This window comes from Lynx canadensis, chromosome C1, assembly GCF_007474595.2.
Source record: "Lynx canadensis isolate LIC74 chromosome C1, mLynCan4.pri.v2, whole genome shotgun sequence".
Taxonomy (NCBI): Eukaryota; Metazoa; Chordata; class Mammalia; order Carnivora; family Felidae; genus Lynx; species Lynx canadensis.
Window position 1 is genome coordinate 165,405,509 of NC_044310.1, and position 24,987 is coordinate 165,430,495.

At 38.2% G+C, this 24,987-nt stretch overlaps 1 protein-coding gene across 2 annotated transcripts in view; it reads right to left on the reverse strand.

Moving 5' to 3' along the window:
• Positions 1-24,987, reverse strand: part of PDE11A (phosphodiesterase 11A) — a 412,306-nt gene that overhangs the window by 137,283 nt on the left and 250,036 nt on the right. For both annotated transcript variants that reach the window (XM_030325285.1, XM_030325284.1), the window contains exons 8-9: positions 24,045-24,112; positions 23,210-23,302 (exon numbers count right to left, since the gene is read on the reverse strand). In XM_030325285.1, coding sequence (XP_030181145.1) covers positions 23,210-23,302; positions 24,045-24,112 — 161 coding nt within the window. The remainder of the gene's footprint in view (positions 1-23,209; positions 23,303-24,044; positions 24,113-24,987) is intronic.

A 24,987-nucleotide genomic window follows, 5' to 3' on the forward strand; every position in this document is an offset into this window, starting at 1 on the left:
CTGGCCCTGGACTGCCCTGCCTCAGACTTTTTGTTTCGCAAGACAAATAAACACACATTTGCTTAAGTCAGTATTGGAATGTTACAAGGTGTATCTATATATGTCTCTCTAGATCTACACACACACACACACACACACACACACACACACACATACACACACACACACAACTTGTAAGTTACATATTTTATACTACCAATCCCATGCTTAATCTATACAAACTTCAAATAAATAAATCTAGGAAATGCTAAATCATTTCAACTACCAATCTTAGAGAACTGCATTATACATTTGGTTCTGAAAAGTAAAGTAACACATTTTCTCTTGTTAAATGCAGCATTTCCCAAATCTAATTAGCCACAGAACTCCCTTTTAGATGATACTGTATATTAATCTAGTAACATTCCAACCTAATAGCCTATTGGCCAAAAACTCTGAGAAATGTTGATGAGATGCTACACCATCTGTAGCAGGGCCACAATGGAGACAGTGTCACAGGGGGCAGATCACAGCCTCTGGAGCCAGCTTCCCAGGTATGGGAGTTTGGGCAAGTGTCTTAGTCTTCTCTACACCATTTTGTAAAATGGTATAATACTAACACTAAATAGGTATCTCCTGCTTAACATCAGTAAGCTATTGTTGAAAATCAGGTTCCACCTGAAAATGCCAACAGGGAGCCTGTTTTCCATTATTTTTAATTGAAAAAAATTATAATGCATTATAAAACATGCAACGACTTCCTGCAACTTAATGAAAACACAGTAAAATTAATATGTATGTATGCAACAAGAAAATGTGAGGTTACAAATGGCTTCAAGTGTTTATTTTCTGATAATAACCAAAACAGTCTTAACAAAAAGTTGCTTTATATTCAGTGGTGTCTTCTCTCCCATCGTAAACACCTTGATCTGTTAAGTTTCTCAGGATCCACATAAGAGTGAAACCATATGGTATCTGTCTTTCTCTGTATGGCTTATTTCACTTAGCATAACACTCTCCAGTTCCATCCATGTTGCTACAAAGGGCCATATTTCATTCTTTCTCATTGCCACGTAGTACTCCATTGTGTATATAAACCACAATTTCCCATGGGGGAGGGGAAGGAAAAAAAAAAGAGGTTAGAGTGGAAGAGAGCCAAAGCATAAGAGACTCTTAAAAACTGAGAACAAACTGAGGGTTGATGGGGGGTGGGAGGGAGGGGAGGGTGGGTGATGAGTATTGAGGAGGGCACCTTTTGGGATGAGCACTGGGTGTTGTATGGAAACCAATTTGACAATAAACTTCATATATTGAAAAAAAAAACACCTTGATCACTCACTTCTTTTCCCATAGTTTTCTCAATGCCTTTTCATCTTTGGGAGGGACTCTGTCAAATACTACTAAGCAAAAGCCAGAGCTAAATGTTAGAGGCTTGGTGGTGACGCATCAGGAGAAACTGCATCTCAGTAGCAGCAACAACCAAGATGCACAGCCTCATTGTTAAATTCTGCGTGGTTCTCAACGTGTCTACAAATGATTTGGATGTTCTTTAGACCAATTCTATCTAGAGTGTAAATCAAAATTTTTCCCACACCTCATTTTGTTTTTTAAAAAGTTATACAGAGTTTTGTGGACAAGAGTATATTTTTCCCCCCAGTATAAACAAAGGCACAAAAATGCTGTACTGAGAAAGAAATATGTTCTATGAGGTTTGGTCATAAAAAACCAAGAGATTTTCTACTGGGGAGATTCTGTGGTGTGGGCCTGTACTTCACACAGTTCTTGGGAAGGTTAAATGGGATAAAACATGTCAAAGACTTGGCACTCAAGTCATCAATTTATAGTTCTTACATTAATATTCAATTATAGTTCTGCCATATAAATATTTGGCAGAATATTGTGTCATCATATATTATCATCATTGGCTCATAATTATTTATAGGTATTTTCAATGCCTATAGTATTGGTTTAAGGAGTAGAACCCAGTGACTCATTACTTATGTATAACACCCAGTGCTCATCCAAACAAGTGCCCTCCTTAATGCCCATCACCCATTTAGCCTATCTCCCCAACACCTCCCCTCTAGCAACCCTCAGTTTGCTCTTCGTATTTAAGAGTCTCTTATGGCTTGCCTTCCTCTCTATTTTTATCTTATTTTGCCTTCCTTTCTCCTATGTTCATCGGTTAGGTTTCTTAAATTCCACATGAGTGAAATCATATGGTACTTGTCTTTCTGACTGACTTATTTCGCTTAGCATAATACATTTTAGTTCCATCCACAATGTGGCAAATGACAAAATTTCATTCTTTTTGATTGCAAAGTAGTATTCCATTGTATATGTATACCACATCTTTATCCATTCATCAGTTGATAAACATTTGGATTTTTTCCATAATTTGGCTATTGTTGATAGTGCTGCTATAAACATTGAAGTGCATGTGACCCTTCGAATCAGCATTTTTATATCGTCTGGATAAAAACCTAGTAGTGCAATTGCTGAGTCGTAGGGTAGTTCTATATTTAACTTTTTGAGAAACCTCCATACTGTTTTCCAGAGTGGCTGCACCAGTTTGCATTCCCACCAACAGTGCAAAAGTGTTCTCCTTTCTCCGCATCCTTGCCAACATCTGCTGTATCCTGAGTTGTTCATTTTAGCCAATCTGACAGGTGTGAGGTGGCACCTCTTTGTTGTTTTGATTTGTATTTCTTTGACAATGAGTGATGTTGAGCATCTTTTCATGTGCCTGTTAGCTATCTGGATGTCTTCTTTGGAAAAGTGTCTATTCATGTCTTCTGCCCATTTCTTGACTGGATTATTTGTTTTTTGGGGAGTTGAGTTTGATAAGTTCTTTATAGATTTTGGATACTAACCCTTTACCCAATATGTCATTTGCAAATATCTTATCCCATTCCATTAGTTGCCTTTTAGTTTTTTTGATTATTTCCTTCGTTGTGCAGAAGGCTTTTAACTTGATGAAGTCCCAATAGTTCATTTTGCTTTTGTTTCCCTTGCCTCCAGAGACATGTCTAGTAAGAAGTCACTGTGGCAGAGGTCAAAGAGGTTGCTGCTTGTTTTCTTCTGTAGGATTGTAATGGTTTTCTGTCACATTTAGGTCTTTCATCCATTTTGAATTCATTTTTGTGTATAATGTAAGAAAGCAGCCCAGTTTCATTCTTCTGCATGTCACTGCCCAGTTTTCCCAGCATCATTTGCTGAAGAGACTGTCTTTTTTCTATTTGATATTCTTTCCTGCTTTGTCAAATATTAGCTGGCCATACATTTGTGGGTCGATGAGGTGAGGACTTCTGAGTTTTCTATTCTGTTCCATTGATCTATATGTCTGTTTTTGTGCCAGTACCACACTTTCTTGATGATTTCAGCTTTGTAATGTAGCTTGAAGTCCAGAATTGTGATGCTTCCAGGTTTGCTTTTCTTTTTCAACATTACTTAGGCTATTCAATCTTTTCTGGTTCCATACAAATTTTAGAATTATTTGTTCTAGCTCTGTGAAAAATACTGATGTTATTTTGATAGGGATTGCATTGAATGTGTAAATTGCTTTGGGTAGTGTCAACATTTTAACAATATTTGTTCTCCCAATCCATGAGCATGGAACATTTCTCCATTTCTTTGTGTCTTCTTCAATTTCTTTCATAATCTTTCTATAGTTTTCAGCATACAGATCTTTTACTTTTTGGTTAGTTTTATTCCTAGGTATCTTATGGCTTTTGGTGTAATTGTAAATGGGATCAATTCCTTGATTTCTCTTTCTGCTGCTTCGTTATTGGTGTATATAAATGCAACTGATTCCTATACATTGGTTTTATATCCTGTGACTTTGCTGAAGTCATGTATCTGTTCTAGCAGTTTTTTGGTGGAGTCTTTTGCGTTTTCTATGTTGAGTGCCATGTCATCTGCAAAGAGTGAGCATTTGATTTCTTCCTTGCCCATTTGGATGCCTTTTATTTCTTTTTGTTGTTGGATTGCTGAGGCTAGGACTTCCAGTATTATGTTGAACAACAGTGGTAAGAGTGGACATCCCTGTCATGTTCCTGACCTTAGGGGGAAAGCTCTCAGTTTTTCCCCATTGAGGATGATATTAGCTGTGGGTCTTTCACATATGGCCTTAATGATGTTGAGGTATGTCCCTTCTACCCCTACTTTCTTGATTAAGTTTGTTTTTTGAGAGAGAATGGGAGAGAGAGACAGAGAGGACAGGGGAGGGGCAGAGACAGAGGGAGAGACAGAATATGAAGCAGGCTCTGTGCTGTCATCAGAGCCTGACGTGGGGCTCCATCTCATGACCCTGAGATCATGACATGAGCTGAAATCAAGAGTCAGACGCTTAACTGATTGAGCCACCCAGGCGTCGCCCCCCACCGCTAAAATTTATCTTTACTTAAAAAATAAAATAAAATCCCACAAAAATTCAAGCTGAAATTCAAAAGCTCTGCCACTAGGTTGTGCTTAGCCAGGCTTTTACTATTTCAGGCATACTACCCACTCGACTTGTTATAATCAAATTTTCCCACATCCTTTACCATTTGTTTAAAAAAGGAGCTATTTAATTGCAACTATTTGAATCAGTGAAGCAGACAATTATTACAATTAGGACATTTTGTCCACTTTACACCCTTACCACAGTTGGAGTAATTAGTTTGCATCACCTACCTTCCCCACTAGACTGTAAGCACTATGAAGATCAGATCTGGTTTTGGTCACCAATGTATATCCCATTCCTAGGAGTGTGCTTGATACTTAGTTCACACTCATTTGATGAATTAAGGAATAAAAAATAAAATGATCTTAAAAAAAAAAAGACTCTCTCCATTTCCCATATGCTTCATTGCTTGTATTATTAGTGGCCTTAATTGGTATCTTTTCCTCAGAGAAATCATAATATGTCTTAGAGCATAAACTGAACAATGTAGTAGGGTTGCCAGATTTAGCAAATAAAAATATAGGCTACCCGGTTAAATATGAATTTCAGGTCAACAATCAATATTTGCAAAATTGGGAACATGCTTATTCTAAAAATATTATTTGTTGTTGATACGAAATTCAAATTTAACTGGGTATCTTGTGTTTTTACCTAGAAACCTTACTTCTACTCTCTCTAAATTAAAAAGTCTAGAAACAAATATGGAAAACTCTAGGCCACATCTCAAAATATTCATGTTCCTTCTCTACCTTCACCCTACAACATCTCCCAGTGATCTTTTCCTAACAATATTTTATCTGCAAACCTACCAAATGGCTTCAGTCTGGAATCTTTCAGCAATGCTAAATAACCTCATTAATTTATGATCTGTGACATATCTATGGATGGATGCCACTGAAAGAAATAAAACAAAAGTAATTCCTGATTACTTTTAGCAAAGCAAGTATTAAAGAGAAAATCATTATAGTTATATATATATAATATATATATGTTATATATATATTACATATATGCTATATATATATATATATATATATATATATATATCCTCTTAAAAAAAGGAAAAACCTCTAGGTCATGTTATATATGGCATGACCTAGAGGTTTTTCCTTTTTTTTAAAAAAAATTTACTATTGAAGTATAATGACATACAATGTTTTATTAGTTTCAGGTGTCCAACGTATTGATTCAACAATTCTACACATTACTCAGTGCTCACCATGGTAAGTATAGTCACCATACAATCCTATTACAATTTTATTGACTATACTCCTTATATTGTATTTTTCATCTCTGTGACTTACTTTTTTTATAACTTGAAGTTTCTACCTCTTAATCCCTTTCACCTATTTTGCCCATCCCCCCCACTCCTTCCACTCTGACAACCACCAGTTTGTTCTCAACATTTAAGAGTGTGGGGTTTTTTTTGTTCATTTCTTTTGTTTATATTCCATATGTAAGTGAAATCATATGGTATTTGTCTCTATGTGACTTCTTTCACTTAGCATAATGCCCTCAAGGCCCATCCATGTTGTTGCAAATACAGAATTATATTTTCTTTAACTACTATTGTGAGACCCTCTTGGATAAGTGAACACTTCCTCTATGATTCCAGACTATGTTAATTTTATAAGAATTCCATAAACTGTACATTTCATACCAAGAATTTAGGTATCCATTTTTGAGTAATAATACCTTTGAGTAAACATGCTTTAATTCAATGCACTGTAATAGTTTCAAGAAAGAAGCATTTGCAAATGTTAATTATATAAACGTCTTCCCTATGAGGAATATTGTTAGGTTATGAGTTTAGCCATAATAAACACACTCATCAATTTTTTTTGACAGCTAAATAAAATTTGTATGAAGCTTACATACAAAAGTAAACAACTGATCCACAGAACACTTAACAAATATTAAACTTTCACAAGAAAATTTTTATCTCTGATGGCTTTATCTTCTGTGTCTATTAAGTTAGAAAATAGTTAAAAGTAAAAACTAGTGACTCAGTTTTGTTGGTGAACTCTAACTTGAGAAATCTTAATAGTTGCAAAAATAAATTACTATTTGCAAACCCTACCAACTTCAATTAACTTTTGGATTGAACTTTCTCCTAGCAAAACAAAAAAGAGCAAGAAAAGCAAGATAAAGCAATTATCAGACCCATGAACAACACAGTAAAGAGCTCCTGTTTTTGTGTCGAGTTTCTACAGTAGGAAAAAAAAAACAACTGCATTTCAAAAGAAAAACAATGAGCAGAGCTATGAAACAGGACAGCCCAGCAAGCTTTGCTCTCTGCCACATGCGGTTCAAGACCAGAGCCAAATGCTTGCTTTCAGTTCCCAGGAACTGCCCCTCACTAGTTTACTGTAAATCTCTCATATCAATAGTTTTCAATATTAATTTATTGTAGATCTGGGCAGCCATTTGCTCCTGAAATGAGAAATGGGCCATTACAGATACCGGCTGAGAAGAGCATGCGTGTAAAGAACTACTTAACAGGGAAGAGGAACACAGACTTCACGGAAGCCGCAGACTGGTTGTCTTGGGCAGGAAACGACTGCATAAATATTTACTGATATGTTTATGGCTCTGGCGGCAAAGTCGCACTTCGTGGCACTTGGAATCTAAACTGGTATCAAAGTTAAGTTAAGCTGATGCAAAGTAAAATCCCAAATAAATTATGGGCATTTCACTTGACCATTAACCTCCTAAATTTCAGCCTCTCCTCATTTTACTGGCTACTCTCCAATGTATCCTTCCTGTTTACCTTTTCTCCCTTCTCCCTCCATTTCAAATGTTAATTAAGAAAATTCTCTCCCTTTCTCACACAGAATAGTTTTTCACACCCTCTGGTTGCTGGTGGCAGTCAAAATCTATTCCCTCATGTCTTTACTACCCCTAAGGGGGCTTATCAAGGGTTTTCCCATGAAATGCTGGCACCTATAGTTAGATAATACTTCATCCATGTTGTTATACATCATGGATCCTCATACACATCCTATGTCATGCATTAGCTCAGTGGTTCTCAAACTCTTGCAAGCATCAGAGCACAGATGGCTGTGCCCTGCTTCCAGAGTTCCTGGGGCAGCAGGTCTGGGGTGGGGCCAGAGTATTTGTATTTCTAACAAGTTCCCAGGTGATAGAGACCCCAGAATTGGACCCACAAATGTATGGCCAACTAATCTCTGACAAATTAGGAAAGAGTATCCAATGGAAAGAAGACAATCTCTTTAACAAATGGTGCTGGGAGAACTGGACAGCAACATGCAGAAGAATGAAACTAGACTTCTTACACCATTCACAAAAATAAACTTAAAATGGATGAAGAACCTGAATGTGAGACAGGAAACCATTAAAACCCTAGAGGAGAAAGCAGGAAAAAACCTCTTTGACCTCAGCCACAGCAATTTCTTACTCCAAAGGCAAGGGAATTAAAAGCAAAAGTGAACTATTAGTACCTCATCAAGATAAAAAGCTTCTGCACTGCAAAGGAAACAATCAACAAAACTAAAAGGCAACCGAAGGAGTGGGAAAAGATATTTGCAAATGACATATCAGACAAAGGGCTAGTATCCAAAATCTATAAAGAACTCACCAAACTCCACACCCCAAAAAACAAATAATCCCGTGAAGAAATGGGCAGAAGACATGAATAGACACTTTTCTAAAGAAGACATCCAGATGGCCAACAGGCACATGAAAAGATGCTCAACATCACTCCTCATCAGGGAAATACAAATGAAAACCACACTGAGATACCACCTCCTGCAGGTCAGAGTGGCTAAAATGAACAAATCAGGAGACTATAGATGCTGGCGAGGCTGTGGAGAAACGGGAACCCTCTTGCATTGTTGGTGAGAATGCAAACTGGTGCAGCTGCTCTGGAAGACAGTGGGAGGTTCCTCAAAACATTAAAAATAGGTCTACCCTATGACGGGCACAGCAATATCACTGCTAGGAATTTACCCAAGGGATACAGGAGTGCTGATGCCTAGGGGCATTTGTACCCCAATGTTTATAGCAGCACTTTCAACAATAGCCAAATTATTGCCCATCAACTGACGAATGGATAAAGAAGATGTGGTTTACATATACAATGGAATACTACTTGGCAATGAGGAAGAATGATATCTGGCCATTTGCAGCAACATGGATGGAACTGGAAGGTATTAGGCCAAGTGAAATAAGTCAGGCAGAAAAAGACAGAAACCATATGTTTTCACTCATATATGGATCCTAAGAAACTTAACAGAAGACCATGGGGGAAGGGAAGGAGAAAAAAAAGTTACAGAGAGGGAGGGAGGCAAACCATAAGAGACTCTTAAATACTGAGAACAAACTGAGGGTTGATGGGGGGTGGGGGAGAGGGGAAAGTGGGTGATGGGCATTGAGGAGGGCACCCGTGGGATGAGCACTGGGTGATGTATAGAAACAATTTGACAATAAATTATATTTAATATTAAAAACAAAACAAAATAAAATGCAAAAAAAAAAAGAATGGTGTTTGAAATTGGAGATGAGTCCGATGTATGAATTCTAGTATATGAATTTTATGGTGTCTATTCAACTTTTGCTTATTTCCTGATTCTCTTCTGTGTTTCAAAGAGCTGTGTTTGGTAGGCAGGATCTTCAAATAATGGCATTACAGTATATGCTAATTAAATATTCTTTATATTTAACATATATAGTACATGTAGTATATGCTCATTAAATATTTTTGATTTGACTAAACATATTCTGATACCTATAGAAGAAAATTATTTATAAGGGAATGATTATGACTGGCATTTTTTGGTTGTTATATAGCTTTAAGGAATTGCTTAGTTACTAATTTCAATCATTTCAACGACCTTAGTGTGAAATGATATAGGAACACCCTAGGTCTTTTGAAAAGTTATATGTGGTAATAATTATTCCAAGTTTTAAAATTTTTTTAGTAGTCTCTCATTAAAGATCTCAGTCATTAATACTTAAATTAAAAATATTTCTTTTGGACTGATTCTTAGTGTGATTAAATATGATTCGATATATACACATAAAGGACTATAATTTATAACTGCTTCAAAATAAGTGTTCCTTTCCCACAATCACATTTCTCCCCACATTATGTTTTGACGTGAGGCTGCTTTTCTTAATCACATAGGTTATTATATGTATTAATGTTTCACAAATGCTTTTCTAATGAACTCCTTCTTACTTGTTTTTCTTTTGTTAATTCAAATTTCTTTTGTTAATTCGAACAGAGGAGAACATAACATTTTTCTGGACTAACTGAGCAATTTGGATTGGTTATTATTGTGTCTGAAACAACTATAGTATGTGCCAGTGGTTTTTCAAATCTATAATTTACATGTCTGGAACTATTAGTAGTCTGATTTCACTTAATGGAATATTTTTAAGTAGCCCTTTATTGGGGCTACTTTATTGGGTATTTATTGGGTAGCCCTTTATTGGGTATTTATATATATTCATTTTCTATCTCCCTCGCTTCATGGTTTTTGCATAATCAAAAAGACCACTGTGGTTGGTGATTTGAGAGAAATATATGTTGCTTATTTTTGGTGGTTATGCAAGAGCCATGGAGACTTTATATTTGATGCAGCATGGTTTTGCTGGGAGCTCCCTCTGGAGTAAAAGGAGTAAAGCACAGTTCGAGACCTGTGTTAACCTGATTGGGGTCACAGGGATAACTGGCTGCCATGGAGGAAAGAGAAGTCCAAAAGTAAGACTAAAAAGGACGGTTTTTAATCTGTCTCAGATAAGGTTGGTAGTGGCCATTGAGATCAGATTAGATTTGCAGGAATAAGTCAGAGAACAGCATTAATGTAGTTGGGATGTCTAAATCATTAGTCATTCATTCAACCAAGAAATATCTATTGAGGATGTAATTTGTGCCAAGCTCTGTGCACATGGTCCCTGTCTTAATGCAACTTCTGTCTCAGCAGTAAGGAATTACTAAATAGGCAAATACATGCATTGAAATAATTGCTACAAAGTCAATTGGCAAGATGCTGAAAGACAGTGAGGGTGGGCCAGGTATGGGAGGTGACAGGAAAATTGGTTAGAGACAGCCTTGCTGAGATGATATTTAAGGTGAGACCTAAAAAACAAAAAGGAGCTAGCAAAGCCAAGGGGTGGAGGGAAGATGTTTTGGGCAGAAGGTGAAGGTGCTTCTCAGGCTAATGTGAGTAAGGCAGGGATGGCCTGAGATGAGGTGGAAGTGCTGGGCAGAGGCCAGGCCATCCAGGGCCTTGTAGGCCAATAAAGGATTTTATTATAATCAATGGGAAGACACTGAGGGGTTTTAGGCAAGAGACTGACATCATCTGGTTAGCTTTCACATCACTGTGATTTTGGAAGCCCTTTGTGTACTTCTCAATTATACCCCTTTCTAGAAGTGACCACCACTCTGACTTCTGAAGCATTCATCCTCTTGGTATATTATGTAGCTTTGCCTGTTCTTGAACTTACAAAAAGGGATCCTCATCACATGTAGAACATGATCCTTGTTGCTGCATAGAGGATGGACTGGAGGTGAGCAAGAGTGGATATGGAAGAGAGAACAGTGGCTGTCCTAAGACAGTGGAATTGGAGACCAAGATCTGTGAAGACAATGCACAGGGATCTGGAAAGAAGAGCCCTGCCCAGGGAGAAAAGGACCAGAACCACAAAATTCTCAGCATTTGTCTGTATTGCTTGAGACCCTGGCAACCCAAGTCCCCAGCCTGGGCCCCACACCTTGAAGGGCTCCACTTTGGCCCTTTTGAGGGATTCAGTAGTATGTAAGTAGTCAGTGAGGGAGGCTCAAGGCCAATCACAAAACCTTGCCAGTTGGTAAACACTGAAGTCCAAGGGAAAGGGGACATCCTGAGAACTCAGAGAGAATATACCTCGGGTAGCATTTCATGCAAGGGCCATTACCTATCAGAAATCTTATGCTTTGTGTCTTCAATAAAATGTAAGAAGAAAGAGCCTCACTGAAACTAGACCAGAAAACCAAATAGATAAGATAGGCCCGGATGAAATATTAAAAACAAACAAGCAAAGAAACAAAGAATGAGATAACAAAGATCAACTGTCACTTTCTTAAGGTGGGGCTCTCCCCCAATTGCGGGGCATCTGCGTAGCCCCAATTTCCGGTCACTCTTCATTAGAGCATCTTGCTTTGTTTTCTTTATGATACATCATCATGAATTTATCTTGCTAATTTACTTGTTTATTTGTCTATGACTTGTCTTTTCCCAGTAGAATATAAGGTCCATGAGAATATGAATATTTCTTTTTTGCTCATCCCTGAATCCTCGGCACCTAGAATAGTGTCCACCACAAAGTAGCTCAATGAATACTTGATCAGTGACTGAATACAATGCCAACAACATGCAAATGGGATTGGCTAACATGGGAAAATTTCAAGGGAATCCAAATTATAATAGCAGAATTGAAATGCTTATTTGAGTTAACAAATACGTATTTTTTTAATACAAGAGTTCAGGATCGACAAATCACTGGAAAAGAATAGACAGGCCATAAGTGGACCAACACTTACACAGTTATTTGTTTTTCTTTTTTAAAAAAAATTTTTTTTTCAACGTTTATTTATTTTTGGGACAGAGAGAGACAGAGCATGAACGGGGGAGGGGCAGAGAGAGAGGGAGACACAGAATCGGAAACAGGCTCCAGGCTCTGAGCCATCAGCCCAGAGCCTGACGCGGGGCTCGAACTCACGGACCGCGAGATCGTGACCTGGCTGAAGTCGGACGCTTAACTGACTGCGCCACCCAGGCGCTCCACAGTTATTTGTTTTTCAACAAAGGTGCCAAAGTGATCCAAGGAGAAAAAAGAACTTTTGAATAGATGGGACGATGATAAAATGAACTTCAACTGCTACCACATACGAAAATCATTGAGCTAGATCACAGAGCCAAATGTAAACACTAAAACGCTACAGCTTTTAGATGAAAACATAGGGGGATATATTCCTGATTTGTGGGTAGGCAGAGGTTTCTTATATCACAGAAAGCAGTAACCTTAAAACTAAAAGAAATGACAAATAAGACTTCATCAAAACTAAAAACATCTGCTCATCAAAAGACATCATAAAGAAAATGAGTAAGCAAGGTACAGATTTGGAGAAAACATTTACAATACATATATCTTACCAGGATCAGTATCCAGGCTATATGAAGAGAACTCCTACCACTCAATAATAAAAAGGCAAGCAATCCAATTAAAAGAGGGCAGAAATTTGGACAGCTCACAAAAGATATACAAATAGTAAAGAAACACATGCAAAAATATACATTATTAGTCATCAAGGAAATTCAAATTAAAACCACAACGTAATATTTACCAAAATGGCTAATGTTGAAAACAGTGATGGCATCAAGTATCGATGAGACTGTGAAACAACTATAACTTTCATAATTACTTGGTAGGAGAGTACAATGGGACACCACATTGGAAGGAAAACATATTTGGCAATTTCTTATAAAACTAAATACACACTGACCTTTTAAAAAATGATTATTTATTTATTTTGAGAGAGAGAGAATGTGTGAGCATATGCACGCTTGCAACACGTGCATGAACAAAAGATGGGCAGACAGACAGGAAGAGACAGAGAATCTCAGGCAGGCTCTGCATTGATGTAGGGTTCGGTCCCACCAACTGTGAGATCATGACCTGAGCCAATATCAAGAGCCGAATGCTTAAGTGACTAGCCACCCAGGCACCCCTGCACACTGACCTTTTGATTTAGTAATTCTAATACTAGGTACTAACCCCAGAGAAATAAAAGCATACGTTTATAAAAATACTTGTACAAAAATGTTGATAGCAGCCTTATTCATATAGCCCCAAACCGGAAATAGCCTACATATTGATCAATGGGAGGATAGGTAAACAAACAAATTGTGGTATAATCCCACAATGAAACACTAATCATCAATTAAAAGGAACAAACTTATATACCCAATACGGGTAACCGTCAAATGGATTGTGTGGGTTGAAACAAGACTTAAACAAAAGAGTTCATACTGTGTAATTTAATTTATGTGAAATTCTAGAATGGGTAAAACTAATCTATGGTGGAAAAGTCAGACCAATGGTTATCTCTAGGGGTGGTGGTGGGTGACTCTGGGAAGAGGCAGGCGGGAACACTTCCTGCAGTGTCAAGGTGTATTAGTGAAAAATAACAAAATTCTTGTTTTAAAACTATTAAGTTTTGGGGCGCCTGGGTGGCGCAGTCGGTTAAGCGTCCGACTTCAGCCAGGTCACGATCTTGCGGTCCGTGAGTTCAAGCCCCGCATCAGGCTCTGGGCTGATGACTCGGAGCCTGGAGCCTGTTTCCGATTCTGTGTCTCCCTCTCTCTCTGCCCCTCCCCCGTTCATGCTCTGTCTCTCTCTGTCCCAAAAATAAATAAAAACGTTGAAAAAAAAATTTAAAACTATTAAGTTTTGAGGTGGTTTGATGGACATGATTAGGGTACCAAAACAAAAACTATGTCTAAATAAGTATTAAAAATACAGTTATATTAGTACTGAAAAATATGAGTAGTACTTTTAAAATAATAACTGCACTGTATAAATTTAACAGTTTGCTCATGATAATGTAATTAAAATCTTATAATGCATAAACAAAACCAGGCAACTGAGGGTTAAGTGCACACAATTCATTTTCCTGCATAGTAAGGAGTTAAAAGATACTGGCTCATTTTTGTTTTTAATAATTATAGAAATCTTGACTAAAAAATGCTTTTGCGAAAGAAGCATAATAAATAACTTCCACTTCGTTGGAGTCCAAAATCAAGCAAAATAGAATCCACATAGTAAAACTCAGAAAAAAGCAAAACATAAAAAAGTAAAAACTCAGGACGAATAAGGTAACATATGTAAAATCAAATCCTTCATCAAAAACAAAGATTCTCATATTGAATTTAAACATTAAATTCAGATGTATGCAGTTTACAAGAAATATATCGAAAACAAAATAACCCAGAAGTAATAAGAAGTTGTTAAGAGCAGTGAGAAATAGAGACACGTTACATTTAAGGGAACAACAAGAACGATGGCAGGTTTTTCATTAGTAATAGTGAAAGCCAGAAGACAGTGATCTCTTAAAAGGGTTGAAAGAAAAATGAAAATTGTCAACCCAAATGATAAGGTGGTTAGTTCTAAGCACTGGTTACCACTGATTTTTCAATTTCTTCTCATAAAAACATCCTGCATCTTCCATAACAATAATACTTTGATTTAATAACATTAAATAGCATCTTTTTAAAAAACATTTAAAAAAGAACAAGTAAAAAAATATTATCTTATATGGGTCATACTTAGTATAGAAAAATCATAAGAAAACTATTGGACTAATCGTTATCTTCATATAAGCTACCTACATTATCAGTACCGTGTTTTTACTAGTCTTTGTAAAATATTTATACTTGAAGATCAACTAACACAACAGCGATTTTATGCAAAATAACCTTTTGTAGAGATTAAAAGGAAGGAACCATCACATCTGTTGGGGGCAGATCGGGAAACATATATGGAAAAGGTGAAATTTGATGTTTATTAGAAGGTACTTTAAGCAAATGGAGAAAATACCCAGAGTGGGAGTCTTAGGATATTTTTGAGAAACACAAAATAACAGACTTTTTTCTAGAAGATGGAAGTGAGAGCTGAAGCAAAAAGATTGCTGTCAATAGTGGAAAATTTTGAAAGCTCTAATTTGCAGGCAGTAGGGAGCCACTGATGGTTTCAGAGCACAGATATGATCAGTATTGCATTTTAGGAAAATAAATCTGTATGTTGAGTGTACCATGGGTCAGGAAAGAAGAAACCCGAGCCAGGATCCTCAGCTTGGGTGTGCAGAATTAAACCAGGGAAGAGGAAATAAAGACCTGAACCATGAACACAGAGCAAGAACAAAACTGACTGGGACTGGTAAGTGTCTGGATGTGAAAAGCCATGGAGAGAAGTTAAAGATAAACCACGATATATGAAAACATCATATCAGTATTCTGTTAATAACATATATTTGTTTTTTAATGGAGATTGTAATTGCTAGATATGTTAAGTCTAAACTTTTGTAGGTACACAGAAGAACCAAGAATTATCTGGAATAAAAGTCTGCTACCAAAAGTAGCAAGTGGAAAAGTGGAAGCACACACTATCCACTTAATTGGTCTTTACTGTGCTACACATCCAAAGAAGAAGAAGTTCAAGAACGTTGGCATGATTGTTCTCTTAAGCCCCTTTTGACAGCCACAATTATTTGATCGTAATTTATAAACTAGCTCAGTAGGAGCCCAGAATTCTCACAGAGAACAGCTTCCAAAGTGTTGTTTGTTTTTAAACTTACTTAAAATGTAGTAGTGGCTACAATGGGGAACTAATAACCACATAACCATTTGAGGGAAGTAGTTCATTTGGGTTTCCTCTTTCTCCTTTCTTCAAAAGAAGTGTTTACATAATGCAACGTATTTTCAGTAAAGAAGAATTCACAAATGGGAACAATTCCACCTCTGCTGATGTTTTGAATTTGGTCTTGTAATTGATAACCTATATCCATTGAACCTGCAAATAAACAAGGATTTTCCAAGGGTAGACATTTATCATTTGGACAATCACTGGATCACGTTCTGACAGTAACTTGGTCTGGAAAGCCATTTTGGTATATAACAGCATGTTTACTTTTTAATTATTTGTTTAAAAAATGTTTATTTATTCATTTGAGAGGGAGAGCACAGTCGGGGAGGGGCAGAGAGAGAGAATCCCATGGGACTTGATCTCACGAACCATGAGATCATGACCTGAGCTGAAATTGAGAGTCAGATGCTTAACTGATTGAGCCACCTAGGTGCCCCGATAACAGCATGTTTAAATGGGACTCTTTCTGTCTGACTTTATAGTTGAGAACAACAGATACTGCATTCTAAAAGGAGGGGCTAGACCATCTAGGCTACCAATACAGGACTTGGAAAGATGTCCCAAGCTAGTTCTGCTACCTTCAAGCTAAGGTGCTTTGTTGCCCATCTCTGCATTGTGTGAGACAAGGGAAATAATTCAGGAGAGAACACAATATTAAAAATTAGTTAGAGTTTTTTGAGGGTTCTTTCCAGAAAACCACTTATAGAACTTAATATGTATTTCCCCAGAGTGTGGTGTGGGACCAGTTACTGATTCATGCCTAAAAATTCTAAAGGTTAGTGGGCAGGAAGAGAGGGCTGCTTCGTGCAACCTAATGGTCCAACACATGTGGCTGTCCATGGGCCAAATGGATCTGTGAAAGATGCACAGGCTTAAAAAGACTCAGATCAGGAAGCATTGAGTGGATGAACAAAATATGGTATATTCTTACAGTGGAATATTATTCAGTCCTAAAAAAAATAAGGAAATTCTGACACAAACTACAACATGAATGACCCTTGAAGACATTATGGTAAGTGAAATAAGTCAGTCACAAAAGGACAAATACTGTCCGTACATGACACTGATTCCACTTACATGAGGTATGTAGAGGAGTCAAGTTCATAGACATAAAGTGGCTGCCAGGGCTAGAGAGGGGAATGAGGAGTTAGTGTCTCATGGGCACAGAGTTTTAGTTTGGGAAGATGAAACCGTTCCAGAGATGGGTGGTGGTGATGATTGTTCAACATTGTGAATGTTATTTAGTGCCACTGAACTGTACGCTTAAAAATGGTAAATTTTATGTTGCGTTTATTTGACCACAATAAATAAAAGAGAAAAATGTGGGCCACCAGAAGCCAGGGCCCAAGAGACAATTAGAACCTGTCAGTCAGGAGAGGTAAACCCACATCAGGGACTGACAACGGGAGATTTCTAGGCTCCAGAATTCTCTGAAGAATTTATGAAAGCAACTCACAACTTAAAAAAAATGTTGGTGCTTGACACAGAGGGCCTTGAAACCAGGTTAAAGTATGAGTTTGCTCTTTATCCTACTTCCATCTTGCTCTCTACGCCTGTCTTGGGGAGGAGGTAAAGTGAAGAAGAATAAGGAAGCCCACTATGACCTTTTCCTGATCATAGCTTCTAATCTCAGGGAAGGAGAGGAGCTCAGAGGCTATTTAACACCTGAGTGTGTCACAAGAGCCATGTAACGTACCAGAGAGTTCATCCAAGAGTAGGGAAGTTTGATTCTAGAGAGTAGGTCTAAAGGAAGAGGGATGAAAAATAATGGAGTGACATTCTGTTGGCATCCTGAGTCTAGCTGTGTCAATCACCCAGTTAGAGAAAATTTTCCCTTGGAGCTTAGGAAATTACACATGGTAGAATCATGTCTTTCACTTCTCTCTTTTTTCCTTATCTTCAGGAGGCCAGGTTGGCTCCTTAATCATCATCGAAAGGAATACCTGAGGGGAGATGATACCTTGGAAGAGATCCCCCCTAAAATAAGTAAACAGAAAAGATTGGTCCTTATGACCTATAAAGGAGAAAGGGAATACAGAGGTGTGCTATGCAAGTCTGTGGTCAGCAAGACTGCCAATAAGGTGACTGCCACTTTTTCCATCACAGCCTAAGCTTTTCCCTTTTGGAAAGCTGATACGGCAGCCCAGAAACATTATTTGTGGCTGTAAGCATTCACTTATTCAATATACTTTTGGTTTTATAGGTAAACCACCAAAAGGAATAAAGAATAGATAGCAGAGAATAGGTAGCATGTTCTAGCAGAGGAAAACATACAAAGTCACAATTAACGATAACATAGGATGAAGTCAGGAGCAAGTAAGCATGGGATTAGAAGATTTATAGAAAAGATTACATTTAAGTTGAGCTTTGAATGACAGAACAACTTTGAGGGGAGGCAGCATAATTGGAACAGAGAATAACTGAAGCGGGGAAGGTGTTAGAGATCAGATGGCAGAGAAGCAGGTGGCTGATCTGTAGACTACGATGTAGGTGAGTTTGTAAGTAGCACAGAATGCTCTGAAAAGAGAAATGAGAGCTGGGGGTAGGAAGATAGTTTGATATGAAATTTCAAAGGGCCCCGAGGGCCAGGAAGTTGGTACTCTGATAGATAATGGGGGAATAATTTAGGATCCATGAGTGGGTGAGTGATGCAATCTGAAATACGCTTTAGGAAGAACAGACAGGTGGGTATTACGATTGTTCCGTCAAGAGGTAAGGAAGCCCTTAAGTAGGATGGCTGCTATGGCTATTGGAAAGGAGGAAATGGATGGGAGAGGCTTTGGGGAGGTAGAATAAATGGGGCTTGACTTCTGACTACATATGCCCTTTCTACACCCTCTGTCTGACCCTTGTCCCTTTCCTCATCTGGTCATAGAGGGGTATTAGGTGTCCCTTAATACACTGACTTATATTTTCCGGAAAATTTCTCATCAGCATCCAGCAAGGCTTCATTTGCAATATCTATGAAAGACACCCCAAAGGACAATTCTTGGTGTGCAAAATGAAGAAGTAATATTCTGATTTCCATTCATGTTGTATTTGCTCTGTATTCTGGAATTTCAGGTGAAGTTTCCCTCTTTTATCATGGGATTCTTACACTCAGAAAATGTGAACATACATTAGTATACTTCCCGTGAAGCTCTTGGCACTCAGACAGAATGGAAATCAGGATAAAACAATTAAAGTTATGAAAAATGATAGTAAATTCCCCTCTTTGTTCCATTATTCAGCTTTAAGAGCATCTCAGCTCTCTAAGAGTCTTAGAGTATTAGTTTTATATATTTAGGAAACAGATTTTTAAATAGAATTACGTAACTAAATTATAAGAACTTAAGAAAAGCAATAATCAAAATAATAGTGCTTTATAATTCAATTGTTAAACAAAATCCAGACAATGTATTAGTCACTTCATTTTTTAAAGGCCAAAAAAGTAGAAAGCATATTATATGTTTATATTTTTATTTTTCACCATTTGTGGATTAGGTTAAAATGAGCTGAAGTTGCCAGTATGTGGCAACGGGGAAGAGACCCCATAGCATGGGAGGTCTTCTGGGGAGACTTTGTCCTTGGGGATGTACAGCTTTTGAAGACCTGCATAGCTATTTTTAACATGGAAAATTCTGTATTTACAGTGCCTGGTCTTTTCTGTAGAAACATATAGGGCAGTGGGAAGCAGAGGCAAGCAGTAGGGGCAAGGAGTAGGGGGCAAGGGCGAGAGCGGCTCACTGCAGCCCAGCAGCTATAGCTCCAATGCTGCTGGGATGCTCAGTGGTGGAACACAGGATGTGCCCAGGATCTGGGAAATTGGGGATCTGTCTTCAGCTCAAACTTTAAGCAGGAAACGATCTTCCTCATAAAAGGGGCAAAAAATTACACCTCCTCCCCAGCCCCTCAATCAGAGCAGTTTTATAAGCAATTCTTGGGCAGAGCATTCAGAACTCAGTGCAGATTAAGGGCAGCAAGCGCTCTGGTTAATAGAACAGCCAGCTTTTATTAAGTGCTAACTGTAACTAAACACTCTCTAAATACTTTTCCTGCAACTGTTTTATCACCCTGTTAAAACACCTTTCTTACCAAACCCATCTAACACGTGCAACAACTGAGATTGCGAAGTTAAGTAGCTTCCCTAAGATCCACAGCTACTGAACACAGATTCAGTCCTAACTAGACTGATCAGACTAATGTAAAAGACAAGGCTCTAAATCTTTTCCTCGCATTGCCTCTCGCTCAGATAAAGCCAGCAGCTTCCTACAGGGGATACTGATACACAGCAAGATGTGCCTTAGAAGTGCACTTCCTGTGAACCCTGGACACTTCGGCAAGTATCCGTAAGACGTAAACTTCCCAGAGAACAGGGGAAATACTTCCAGAGAATGCACCAAGGTGGTATTTTTATTAAAAATGCCTGAGAGAAAGGATTCTTAAAAGACAAGAGAATGCTGTGCTATCTCTCAAGAGTCTCCTGAACACACAGGAAAAAAATGTACTCACATTACCTCTCCAGGCCATGAAATATGTGTGCTCGCTTTCTGGGGAGGGAAAGCCTTCTGGGGTGGTTATTGTCACTGGGGGCTGTGGGATGGATTACTTCCCCTCACTCTTGTTGCCAGCTGAAAAAAACACACTGCAAAAAGATTACGGGGATGGTAAAGCTACACTTAGACAAAGATCTTATGCAAGATCAAGCAGAAAACAACTTGAAGAGAGTAAGTAAAAATGAGACAACACGAGTGGAAGAGGAGCCTGCCCAGATCCAAGTGAGAAATCTTCCCTTAGCCACAATGGAAAAAAAGGGGAAGGTCACCCTACGTTCTTGGGGAGAAGGAGGAGATGATATAAGGATAGCACTGTGTGTGGTTCTGTCCCCTCTGGTTAGTGTGTTCTCTCTCTCTCTCTCTCTCTCTCTCTCTCTCTCTCTCTCTCCCCCCTCTGTTATTGTTGCTGTTGTTATTATTATCATCATCATCATTACTTTACCTTAAAACATTTGTTGGATCATTTACATTCCTATCAAGTAGCTTAAATCCTTTATTGGAATAGGCTGGTGATAAATACATACTTTTAATAGAAATATGCACCTTATATTATTCACATGCATCTATAATATTTATAAATACATAAATTTTAAAAATATATAATCATTCAGAAGCTAATGTATACTATAGTATAAGAAGATGTCACTCCTGAGTTTGGGTTTAGTAGTTCTCAACAAATCATTTTTTGTCTTTGTAAAGCCCTGAGATAAGAAATCCTTCCAGATATTCTTGCATATGCATTCCTGGATGAGGGAGTGGGGTGGATGCCACCCGATCATTAGAGATGGGAATGTGGTATCTGGTGGGGTAGGGGTTGAGTGGAGCAGGGAGGGAGGAAACCAAGATGGCAACACCAGAATTCTGATCGGGAAAGCACACAGAACATGTAAGTCCACACATACAAGCAACTTCTGAAAGGGTGAGACTACCACAATACTTGGGCTGGAAATTTGGGAGTGTCAGTAATAATTTTTGTATGTCAGGGCAGAAGGTATCAGAGTGGTCTATGAACCCAAACGAGCAATTCATGGGTGAGGACACTGTGGCTGTATTAGAACTTTCTAGGTCGAGGACTAGAGGTGGTGCCAGTCAGAGAGTGGCCTCTCCTTGGTGAATGGCAATTCCTGCTTCAACCCACTGATTCCACCCCCTTCCCAACAGGATGGAGACCCACCAGGAGGTGGGCGAGGAGTGCACATGTGGGTATATATGAGATGCTCTGTATGTGTGAAGTCCAACACGACAACATGAAGTAGAGTTTGTGTGGGACTAGTGTATAGTGTGTCCTTTTTTACAGATGCAGAAACTAAAGTTTTTAAAGAAACAAAAGCTGAGTGAGGCAACCCTGTGGAGGTCAAAATTTGAAGATGGTGGAGTCGTGACAACATTTGCTGTTCCAAATCCCTGTCCTTTGTTCTTTCTCACAGTCTATGGTGATTTCTCAGTAATAAACACATTACTGCAAGTAATAATATAGAAATTATTGTCATTACTGTAATTTTGTTGATGGAGTATTAAAATCTTCTCTTATATTATCTCATTTAATTCTCACACTTGAGGTAGGTGACGGAGTCAGGATGTGAAAATACTTCTGCACATAGACCTAATGGTCTATTAGTGATTCTTATTCGTTGCATATCCACAGTTCATTTACTTATTAATTCATCCTGGATGTATTATTTTTATTCCTTGTTGTAAAGATATTACATATAAACAAAGCAGGACTCCGAGGGAGAGCCAAAAAAAAAAAAAAATCCTTTTCGTTGGGCAGGGGAATCTCTTTCTTCCATCCTTTCCTTCCTCTTTCTGTCTCTTCCTCCCTTCCTCCATCAATCCCCAAATCATTAAATAAAAGCATTCTCTGTGCTAAGTGCCCTGCTAGGCACTAGGGAATAAGATTATAAAAAAGATAAAATCCCTGTGCTTCCACGGTTCATGGCCTAATTAAGGGTAGAAAAGTATATCGGTAAATAACTAATTTTAGGTCTTTTAAATCTTAAATCAGAGTACTTCAGGTACCACTGTGTTGCTTACTTATCCTCTCCCTCGGTTTTATCTTTCTACCAATATCTCACTTGTTACACAGAATACTTTGAAGACTGTACATGTATTATATTATCATGTTCTAGATAATGTCACATATCATTGATATTTTATCTGCCCTAGTTAAGAAGTATTTCACAGATAGAAAAAAAAAATCTTTGATAATGGCTATAGACCAGAAGTTGGGACAATAGGTCTTGGGTCAAAACAAGGAGATTCAGGGGGACAGCACTATAGTCTTAGAACCTAGTCTGAGAGGAGATGCAGGTCAGGCCTGGGAAACAGGTCGGAGCTCTTGGTGGGATGTATACATGTGTAGTGGGGGAGCTAGATAATGTCCGGAGCAGCCTGTCCCCACCTGGGTCACATGTCTTTGTAGTGAAGTTTTCTTCTGTGGTATGAGAAGTTGTGCATTTCCAGACTATCTATACATATTCAAAATAAGTTCATAATGCATTTAACATCCTGACAATTTATTTTTTGGATCATCCCTTTTAATAAACCTAACACATAAAATCTGTATCTAACTGTACAACGTATATGGATGGCCTTCAAGGAATCTGTGCACTCCCTAAAATTGCATGCAAAATTGTGAGCATATGAGCATTGTTAAGAGTGGGTCTGGCTTTCATCAGAGCCAAACCCATGACTCTAGAATAATTAAAGCCCAATGAATAGGTAATTAAAAATTGAGAAATTAAGGCCCAAATAAGGGCTTTTTTTCTCTCATAAAATTAGGGCTTTTTAGCATGTGATTTGGACATAAATACTGACTTACATCAAGAGCCACAGACTGTTTGGCCCAGGACTTCTTCACTTGATCGTACATAATTGTGTTGTTGATGCCAAGGCCACAGAAGATGACAAAAGCCTAGGAAAGAGAAAGCCCACTAATTAAAAACTGCAATAACTCACTGGCATAATCTAATATGAAACCAGGCACTCATCAGAAATGGGTCTGAAAATATAATTTTATTGTACACAGAGGTAGGCCTTGGGGAAATATGCACATTAAAATTCTTAATTACTATTGTCCTGTAACAGCTTTATAGCTCACATTGCACATGAGAAAAAATTGTTAATTTCATGTCATTGTGGAAAAAATGACTTTGTAAATTTAAAAACATACTTACAGTCTTACCAAATGTGTTCTTAATTCATTTAGATCGTGGACTGATTTTAGTAATTCCATTCCATTTAACTAAAGCAACCTCTTTTTAGTGGCTAGGGTATAAAATATTTTGATGAGGAAACCAAGTGACAATACCCATGAGGTAAACGTGAAAAAGAAGGAAGGTAGATTTAGAACCAGTTAGTAAAGAAGCTGTGAGATGTTCTTGGCTAGAGAAAAATAATCGTGGGGGTTTCATGTTGGTTATTTGTTGGTGCAAAGTTTATAAGGAAGCCTGTTCCAGGCCAACCTTTCCAGGTAGAGGGCAGATGGGAATAAATGGAAGCTTGAAAACCCAAGGAAGGTGATGGCCATACAGCCGACAGAGCTGGCTCAAGGTCTCACGACTATACATAAACACTTGACAAATTTTGGCAAGCTGCTACCAGGAGACTATAGGTGACTCAGCTATAACCTTTGGTTCACAAATTTATTTTCTTACCTCAAAAAGTCGTTGATCTGCGTCATCAAAAGCTTTCCCATCAAGTCTATTTAACACCTGAGCCACTCCTGTGGGAAGAGTTTGGTTTATGTGGTCAGTTTCAGCATTGCTCACTGTGTTACCACAATATAATAAGCCCCGGCTGACTCCATACCTCCCCTAGGTAACTTCAGACACTCAGTTTAATCTCTGGTCCCCCTAGTGCCTGCTGTCTTTAGGAGGGGGGATCTGAGGTATACAGCAATGCAGTCGATCTTCAAGGTTGTGATATTCAAACTGGCTCACAGTGAAGCCTAAAGCTCTACCAGGCATCAGTCTGAATCCTTGAAAATGTTTTTCGAGATGACTGTGCACAATCACTCTGATCTATCGGACATATATATACACATGGACATACACATACATGCAATTAGATACATAATTGAGCTTAACTGTGTAAATACACATGTGTGTGCATGTATATATATAACTTTTTTTATTTTTTCAATCCCCTGGAACACAGGGCTTGAGTGAGGCAGGGTGGCATAGTGATTAAGAACATGGGCTCTGGTGTCACACTGTCTCAGCTCACATTTCAACTCCACCACAGCTGTTACCTTAAACAAGTTACCTAACTTTTTTAGCACTAAAATTCCTCATCTGTAAAGTGGGAATTAAAACGTTAACTATCTCAGAGGGTTATGAAGATTAAATGAGATAACGTTTGGGGGTGCCTGGGTGGGCTCAGTCAATGAAGCATCTGACTTCAGCTCAGGTCACGATCTCATGGTTCGTGGGTTCAGGCCCCGCATCAGGTTCCCAGCTGACAGCATGGAACCCGCTTGGGATTCTCTCCCTCTCTCTCTGCCACTCCTGACTCGTGCTTTCTCTCTCAAAATAAATAAATAAACTTTAAAGAAAAAAATAAATGAGATAATGTTGGAATGTTTTAAAGTGAACATTA